The following is a 9686-nucleotide window of genomic DNA, read 5'->3' as shown; positions in this document are numbered from 1 at the left end:
TTCCACTGCCTACACTGTTGACAGGGATTAGGGATTACTGAGGATTGGAGATACTGAATTGCTGTTGGTTTGGGTGTAGGAGTAGCTCTCTGTCCACAAGGATGCTGGATGAGGATTTAAAAAATAATAATTTAAGTTTATCTTGTGCTGCTAAAATGTGGCGTCGGCAGCTCCGGGCCGTATACAATTTTGAACATTGTAAAGTACAAGTAACGTTCATGTGGGTTCGTGCAGGCATTATTATGGAGGTAATGCGATTCCACTGAATCATTAATAGCAGAATCACGTGCATGACCTGGGAATAGAACATTACTATTTTTAGCCTATGTTGATTTGATATCATTCATAGGGGGTTAAACCTAAAACATTTTAACCGTTGTACAATTGTAATTTTAACCACTAGATGGAGACGCAGCGTCATTGTTTATGAGTCCCAGTTAAACGTAAACCAGTTGCTTGGCATTAATATAACTTGTCATTTTCATTCGTCGTGCTTCGTGACTGTTCGGAGGTTCGGCTTGTTTTTGTAAGAATCCGGAAGGGCTCAGGGTCACGTTTCTTTTGCCGTCTGGAGTATAAGGTACGTCTGTTGAATGAACATGTAAACGTTAACTACGACAAAGAAATATTATTGCAGGTGCAGTAATTGCAATAGTCAGGGTGTTTGGTATTGGTTTGATACAACCAGATGTGCCCAGCTTTCTTTGAGTATGCGAACGCTAATTTGCTAGTTCCACTAACCTGCTAGTGCTAGGCAGTTAGCTAGCGTGCGGTAGCTTCGGGCTCAAACTATAATGTACTAAGCAATCATGTCAGCCAAATAATAATAAAGGAGTTTGGGGGTGTCAAATCGTTATATTGCTATTTAATTCCATGTTTCTTCAAATACTATTGTGTTGATGTTTTGTTGAAAGCGAGTCAACCAGCTGACAGTCTTGCCAGTTTTGTTTGTTAGCTGCTAGCGAGCAAGCTAATGTCAGCTAACCAACTACCATTTCGTGTCTACCAAGAGCAATTTTGGTCTTGCCATTTTAGCCGAGTAACATATCGTCTAAACTGTTAAAATGTTGATTTAACGAGTTAATATTTTCACGACTGTATAGCTGAGCATGATACAAGACGTTGTTGCTGGTGTTAAAATGTTTGTCAAAGTAATACTGGAAGCTGCACACTCCGTGCTGAATGCAAGAGCAGGCGATTATAATCTCTCTGGGGGAAATATTAGATTGACCAAAAATCCACATCAGGTGCTATTGGCACAGGTGAAGTTAGTTGTAATTAGTTAATCGAGTTGTTTCAGTCAAAGGCTACAGTAACTGGCTAGGTAATGTATTTATTTGGCTAATTTAATGATTTGTGATTTGAGTCCTCAGTACTGGCCAACTGAGAACTGAAAGTGCCAGGCTTTATCAGGATACACGGGCAGAGGACAGGTCATCAGGCGGTCTCCCTATGTCAGGCCGAAACGGGTCTGCGAGCGATGCAGACTGTCGGATCTCTGAGGACTGCCGGTCCCCGGATGTAGAGCTGATGGAGTTGGGACCCCTGCTGGAGGAGGCGGGCCGGCAGGCAGGGGTGAAAGGCATGATGTCGGAGGTGAATGTGGGGGAGACAAAGTTATCTTTCCAAATAGCACCCTATTCTCTACACAGTGCTCTAAAATGGATCTGTTTCCCATGGTCCCTCGTGAAAAGTAGTGCCCTATATATGGAATAGGGGGTAATTTGGTATGAAGCCTGACTCAACTGCTGTATTAACACAGATATTTTCTAAAGCGGAGCTCAGAATCTTCTAAATCAACATTTTGAAAGATTGAGGTGGTCTGCTAACACAAGTTTCTAGTGAAACCATCAGTGTATTCGGAAAGGTGAAAGTTCAGAACGTTGCAGAACTCCCTATTGGCCAATTCTACATGGCAGACACATTGGTTTGTTATACACAATGCATTTATCTGAATGTTTTGAAGCATTGCACCCACCTGATTAGACCCCAGTTGAAGACAAAACAAATGTAGGTTGAGGTCATTGGGCAATAGCGCTCAGTATTGGTTAGGGAAATGTAGACCAAAGCCAACTGGGATTAATTCCCATGTGGTCACTATTATCCTGCCATGCTCTACTCACCTAACTAAATCACCTTCCACTTTATCTCTGCAGGGGGCCTCAGTTCTGCCTGATGATGATGAGGATGATGATGACGAAGAGGTGGAAGAGGTCCTGACGCTGCCCCTCCAGGCTCACCACGCCATGGAGAAGATGGAGGAGTTTGTGCACAAAGTAGGCATCATTGGGCTGTTCCAGAAGCCAGGATCATTAAGTTAGCCAGCTAACTTTCATAACCAGCCAAATATATCTCTTGATTTCCTGATTCATTTAGAAAGCTAAACTTGAATATGGGTTGTTGGTTGTCGAGTCAATTATACCATGCCCATTTCAAGTCTATATTTCTTGAAAAGATGAAGTTATTTCAGAAATTCTGGTACAGTTACCTGGCTAACTCATTGATCCTGCTTTCTGGAACAGCCCCCATGGCTGCTCTGTCTTAAATTCATACTGAGAGAATAAGACTGGTGAGATGAACAAGACATTCATGTTAGCCTATACCCCTGTGTTTCAGGTGTGGAAGGGTAGTTGGAGGGTAATCCCTTTTCACGTCCTGCCGGAGTGGCTGAAGGACAATGACTATCTCCTGCATGGACACCGGCCCCCAATGCCCTCCTTCCGCGCCTGCTTTGGAAGCATCTTCAGGATCCATACAGAAACAGGCAACATCTGGACCCACCTTCTGGGTGAGTGAGTGTGTGAGATGCACTACATGGCCAAAAGTATGTGGACACCTTCACATTTGTGGTTTTGGGCTATTTTATAAAATGGGTACACCGCCATGTAATCTCCATAGACAAACATTGACAGTAGAATGGCCCATACTGAAGAGCTCAGTGACTTTCAATGTGGAACCATCATAGGATGCTACCTTTCCAACAAGATAGTTTGTCAAATTCCTGCCCTGCAAGAGCTGCCCCGGTCAACTTTAAGGGCTGTTATTGTGAAGTGGAAACGTCTAGGAGCAACAACAGCTCAGCCGCGAAGTGGTAGGCCACACAAGCTCACAGAACGGGACCGCCGAGTGCTGAAGTTCATAAAAATCGTCTGTCTTCGGTTGAAACACTCACTACAGACTTCCAAACTGCCTCTGGAAGCAATGTCAGCACAAGAACTGTTCGCCAGGAGCTTCATAAAATGGGTTTCCATGGTCGAACAGCCGCACACAAGCCTAAGATCATATGCGCAATGCCTAGCGTTGGCTGGAGTGTTGTAGAGCTCTCCGCCATTGGACTCTGGAGTAGTGGAAATCTTAACGCTACAGCAAGACAATGACATTCTAGATGATTCTGTGCTTCCAACTTTGTGGCAACAGTTTGGGCAAGGCCCTTTCCTGTTTCAGCATGACAATGCCCTGGTGCACAAAGCGAGGTCTATACAGAAAAGGATTGTTGAGATCGGTGTGGAAGAACTTGACTGGCCTGCGCAGAGTCCTGACCTCAACCCCATCGAACACCTTTGGGATGAGTTGGAACGCTGAATGCGAGCCGGGCCTCATCGCCCAACCTCACTAATGCTGTTGTGGCTGAATGGAAACAACCCCCCAGCAATGTTCCAGCACCTAGTGGAAAGCCTTCCCATAAGAGTGGAGGCTGTTATGGAAGCAAAGGGGGGTCAAACTCCATATTATTGGCTTTGATTTTGGAATTAGATGATCACCGAGCATTTCCTCACATTAACCTTACGCTTATAAAGTTGCTGTGCAGGTCAAGTACATGTTCCTGACAGCAAGGGCACATTCAGTAGAAGTTCAGCGTGCTGCTTTTACGCGATGTATGTATAGTGCCGTCGCTTATCCATACTATATCAGAGGTCGACCGATTATGGTTTTTCAATGCCGATACCGATTATTGGAGGACAAAAAGGCCACTACCGATTTAATCGGCAGATTTATTTTAAAAACATGTTTTTTTTTTGTAATAATGACAATTACAACAATTCTGAATTAACACTTATTTTAACTTAATATAATACATCATTAAAATCAATTTAGCCTCAAATAAATAATGAATGTGGTTTAAATAATGCAAAAACAAAGTGTTGGAGAAGAAAGTAAAAGTGCAATATGTGCCATGTAAGAAAGCTAACGTTTGAGTTGCTTGCTCAGGACATGAGAACATATGAAAGCTGGTGGTTCCTTTTAACATGAGTCTTCAATATTCCCAGGTAAGAAGTTTTAGGTTGTAGTTATTATAGGAATTATAGGACTATTTCTCTCTACCATTTGTATTTCATATACCTTTGGCTATTGGATGTTCTAATAGGCACTTTAGTATTGCCAGTGTAACAGTATAGCTTCCGTCCCTCTCCTCGCTCGAACCAGGAACACATCGACAACAGCCACCCTCGAAGCAGCGTTACCCATGCAGAGCAAGGGGAACAACTACTCCAAGTCTCAGAGCGAGTGACGTTTGAAATGCTATTAGCGAGCACCCCGCTAACTAGCTAGCCATTTCACATCACATCGTTACACCTGCCTAATCTCGGGAGTTGATAGGCTTGAATTCATAAACAGAAGAGCAGCTGCCAAAACGCACGAACGTGCTGTTTGAATTAATGCTTATGAGCCTGCTGGTGCCCACCATCGCTCAGGTCGACTGCTCTATCAAATCATAGACTTAATTATAACATAATAACACACACAAATACGAGCCATAGGTCATTAATATGGTTGAACCCGGAAACTATCATCTAAGAAAACAAAAAATGTATTCTTTCAGTGAAATACGGAACCGTCATAATTACGTAAAATTCTGGCAAATTAGTTCACAATGAGCCAGGCTGCCCAAACTGTTGCATATACCCTGACTCTGTGTGCAATGAATGCAAGAGAAGTGACAATTTCACCTGGTTAATATTGCCTGCTAACCTGGATTTCTTTTAGCTAAATATGCAGGTTTAAAAATATATACTTCTGTGTATTGATTTTAAGAAAGGCATTGATGTTTATGGTTAGGTACACGTTGGAGCAACGACAGTACTTTTTCGCGAATGCGTACTGCATCGATTAGATAATATATAATAATAATAATAATAATATATGCCATTTAGCTGACGCTTTTATCCAAAGCGACTTACAGTCATGTGTGCATACATTCTACGTATGGGTGATCCCGGGAATCGAACCCACTACCCTGGCGTTACAAGCGCCATGCTCTACCAACTGAGCTACAGAAGGACCACATGCAACGCAGGACACACTAGATAAACTAGTATTATCAACAATGTGTAGTTATAACTAGTGATTATGATTGATTAACTTTAATGCTAGCTTGCAACTTACCTGGGCTTCTTACTGCATTCGCGTAACAGGTGGGCTCCTCGTGAGGCAGGTGGTTAGAGCGTTGGACTAGTTAACCGTAAGGTTGCGAGATTGAATCCCTGAGCTGACAAGGTAAAAATTTGTCGTTCTGCCCCTGAACAAGGCAGTTAACCCACCGTTCCTAGGCCGTCATTGAAAATAAGAATGTATTCTTAAATAACTGACTTGCCTAGTTAAATAAATATGAAATAAAGGTGTAAAACATTTTTTTTGTTCAATCGGCATCCAAAATGACCGATTTCCGATTGTTATGAAAACTTGAAATCGGCCTTAATTAATCGGCCATTCCGATTAATTGGTCGACCTCTATACTATATAGTGAAATATTGTGCCTCCTCTACACATAACATTTCCATATACAATGGCCTTGATTGTGCCCCCCCCCCCCCACCTTATATGCAGTATGCCCCATAGAGATCCTGTTCTTTCGATTATGTTAATTTGTTATGATATGCCCTATATGATTACTGATCCGCTAATGATGGCCTCACCTCTCCAACCCCCAGGGCTGATCCTGTTTATTTGTCTGGGCACGTACACCATTCTGCGGCCCAACATGTACTTCATGGCACCTCTGCAGGAGAAGGTGGTGTTTGGGATGTTCTTTCTGGGCGCGGTGCTCTGCCTCAGCTTCTCCTGGCTCTTTCATACAGTCTACTGCCACTCTGAGAAAGTGTCTCGCACCTTCTCCAAGTAAGGCCGCATGGAACTTTTGTTTGTTTTCTGAATAGCACTACCGTGTTTCGGTTCAGAAATGGTCTTATGTTCGAGTGTCATCTAAATGGATCTGCGTCAATCCTCATCTAACCTTCACGTTGTTGTTTGTCTCCCCTTAGGCTTGACTACTCAGGTATCGCCCTGCTGATCATGGGTTCCTTCGTGCCCTGGCTCTACTACTCGTTTTACTGTTCCCCACAGCCACGCCTCATCTACCTCACCATCGTCTGTGTGCTGGGCATCGCCGCCATCGTAGTGGCCCAGTGGGAGCGCTTCTCCACGCCCGCGCACCGGCCCACCCGAGCAGGTGCTGCACCACATATTAACCAGCCTGTCAGACAGTGAACTGTGACGTAGCTACAGAGCAAGGACATGAATGTAAATGTATTAATTCAACATGCTACTATCTTTATAGTACAATTATTTTTTAACTATAGTATCTGACATAGGCTTTGAAGAAGTACCTGCAAATAGGCTACCAGTGCATAATAATGTGGGGAGTTCAACAAAATTGAACAATCTACCATATCTAATTTTTAAAATGTTTTACTTCTTGTCAATATCATTTACCTGACAAGACATGGAAAAGGGGGGTTGCTAACATATGATGGGTTGCTGGGCAAGAAAATATTGAAGACCCCCGTCCTATACTACGAATGCTCCAGCCCAGTGCTTCCATCAACCAACCTTTCCACTCCATGTCTCCCACAGGAGTCTTCATGGGCCTGGGACTGAGCGGCATCGTCCCCACAGTGCACTTCACCATCGAGGAGGGCTTCGTCAAGGCCACCACTGTGGGACAGATGGGCTGGTTCTACCTGATGGGCGCCATGTACATCACTGGCGCCGGACTGTACGCCGCCAGGATCCCTGAGCGCTACTTCCCCGGCAAATGTGACATCTGGGTAAGACAGGCACTTTTTTTTTTTCATTTGGGATGTAAACACAGGCTTGTAGCTAGCTCCTGAACTAACCCCATGTCCTCATTTATATAAGGATAATGTTATTGTCATTTATCAGATGTTTTTGTGTGATGGGACTTAAGTTCTCACATGTTCTGTAGGCATATGCGGCCCATGCAGTAACCAAACTCCTAGATCTTTAGGGATGCAAACGCCATGCTCCAACCAGAGGAGCCTTTGGAGATACTCTGGCTGCATCCCAATGCACTAAATGGGGAATTGTGGTGCCATTTGGTACGCTGCCTCTGACCTCTCTCTCTCTCTCTCTCTCCTCAGTTCCACTCCCACCAGATCTTCCATGTCCTGGTGGTTGCGGCAGCCTTCATCCACTTCTACGGTGTCACCAACCTGCAGGAGTTCCGCTACGGCCTGGAGGGAGGCTGCACTGACGACACCCTTCTCTGAGAGCAGCCCAGCTGTGGCCCCCTCAGCCATTTCCTGGTCGATGCCTCCCTACCCTATAAAGTGCTGCTGGAACACGCCATGGTCCCCCGTAGCTCCTTCTCTCCACTCTTCTTCTCCTCCCCTGATTTGCTCATGTCATACTTGGTTTTCTGGTGGTGGTTCGCTGCTTGGGCTCCTTTTTCCCCATTAAAGTATCTTTAGCCAGTGAACTAAATGGAGGGGCATCCCACCGATGCGGCACCACTTTTTAAAAAATCAAAATGAAGCTCTAGGCTTGACTCTAGCTCATTAAGAACAACAGGGGATTTTTGACCAGATTGATTACATGTTTCCTTGAAGGAAGGGAACCTCAAAGTCATAGAGATATCGTAATGGTGTCTTTCTTGGCCTACAGAGCTGCCTACATCAAGTTGTAGGAGGCTTGTGTGATAAAATGGGTCCGGGTTGGGGTCAATACATTCCATATTTATTCTTTCAATACAAGGAATTATTTGAAATTCAATTCATGAACTGAACATTGAAAAGTCCTGATTGAAAACAATGGGCAATTCCAACAATTCATTATGGGCATTTGATTCTGTTGATTTAACATTTTTTTAAAGCAGTCAACCCCAACCCAGGTATGGGTTATGGAGCTGGAAGGCAAACAATTTAAATTACTTTCTTACAAGACATGGTGCTTGGTACCCTTACCCCTCATGTCCCTTTACAATTGAACACAATCTTGTATGATTGATTGCTGGTATGAAACTAACCTTGCAACGCACAATGGGCAAATCTGGGAATAGGTTAACTCTTTCTCTTCTCATCTTGAGTTTCTTTTTAAGGCTATATTTCAGAACTCTTAAGGTCAAATTATTGCACCTTAAAGGTATGTTATTACGGTTTAAACTTTAAGTCATTGCATAGGGTCCACCGTGTAGTGTGTATGAATAATCATTTAGTATTCCTGTGCCTTATGCAAACCTCACCGGCCACGTTGCATGCCGCGAGCGTTGCAAAATAAATGTACAAATACATGTTGTTCACACCGCTCGCGTGAATGAGTGTCTGCGTAGCCCAGCTCTAAAATAGAACTTGGTTCTATTGAGAAGCACCAGATGCTGCAAGTCCCCTCCTTATTGGATATCAGGAAGATAAAAAGGGAAACCTTAGTTTCTAGTTCTGTGGATTAATGGTCGGGGTAGAGAAGCGCACAACTGCGTGTGTTGTGATTGCATCAAATGTGGATGGACAAAATCAGCATACGCACGCGTGTGGCCGGTGTAGTCCGCATGTTAGGCCAATGGAAATAGTTTTTCAATAGATGGGCCAATATTGCAGTCAAGTGAACTTCATTAGGATCTCCAGATATGATAGGGACCTTTATTTTTTTCCCCTTATATCAATTCACGATTAAACTTTTGACCTCCCAATAGTTCTGAAACTACTATTTATGAAGACCTTTTTTTTTTAAAGCTGACTTTGTGGCTTTATTACAAAGACTAAGCAATCTATGTATTCTTGACTTTGTGTTATATCCTGTGTAGACAAGTTCATGGATCATACATTTCCCTGAAATGTAAACACATAATAAATATTTATTAATGGGAACCAAACTGATTCATGAATTTTCTGTCTGATATCGTGATATTGCACTACTTTTCACATACATGAACATTGTTTTCAATATTTATTTAGCCATTTGAGTTACTAATGCTGCTTCAATGTAGTACATTTCTCTGGTGTGTTAATAGACTGACCATATTAATGCCTCATGTCTCCACATCTATACTAGTCGTAATTTATCAGGGGTGTTGCATATAATTGAATCACTCTTACTCCAGTACATTCAGAAAGTATTAAGACCTCTTGACGTTTTCAACATTGTTACGTTACAACCTTATTCTGAAATGGATTAAATTGTTTTTTTCCCCTCATCTACACACACCCCATAATGACAAAGCGAAAACAGGTTTTTAGAAAAGTATTCAAAATAAAAAACACCATATTTACACAAGTATTCAGACCCTTTGCTATGAGACTTAATTGAGCTCAGGTGCATCCTGTTCCCATTGATTGTTCTTGATGTTTCTACAACTTAATTGGAATCCACCTGTGGTAAATTTAATTGATTGGACATGATTTGGAAATGCACACCCTTGACATATGGCCCATCCAGTTTAACAGGATTTTTGA

The 9686-nt window shown here is 42.9% G+C and overlaps 1 protein-coding gene across 2 annotated transcripts; it reads left to right on the top strand.

Moving 5' to 3' along the window:
• The first annotated feature begins 414 nt into the window (after positions 1-414).
• Positions 415-9106, top strand: adipor1a (adiponectin receptor 1a). 2 transcript variants are annotated; one of them, XM_052527008.1, is made up of 8 exons: positions 415-580; positions 1374-1596; positions 2157-2276; positions 2617-2788; positions 5931-6117; positions 6261-6448; positions 6853-7046; positions 7380-9106. In XM_052527008.1, the coding sequence occupies exons 2-8, from the start codon at positions 1453-1455 to the stop codon at positions 7506-7508; spliced, it is 1134 nt and encodes a 377-aa protein (XP_052382968.1). In that variant the 5' UTR covers positions 415-580; positions 1374-1452; the 3' UTR covers positions 7509-9106. The 2 variants fall into 2 exon arrangements, with proteins under 2 accessions (XP_052382968.1, XP_052382969.1); XM_052527009.1 differs by having other exon boundaries at positions 439-580; positions 1367-1596.
• Positions 9107-9686: the final 580 nt, after the last annotated feature.

Source organism: Oncorhynchus keta, chromosome 10, assembly GCF_023373465.1.
Source record: "Oncorhynchus keta strain PuntledgeMale-10-30-2019 chromosome 10, Oket_V2, whole genome shotgun sequence".
In the NCBI taxonomy this organism is placed as follows: Eukaryota; Metazoa; Chordata; class Actinopteri; order Salmoniformes; family Salmonidae; genus Oncorhynchus; species Oncorhynchus keta.
Note: the sequence above shows the minus strand (reverse complement) of the source record. Positions and strands in the feature narration are given on the sequence as shown.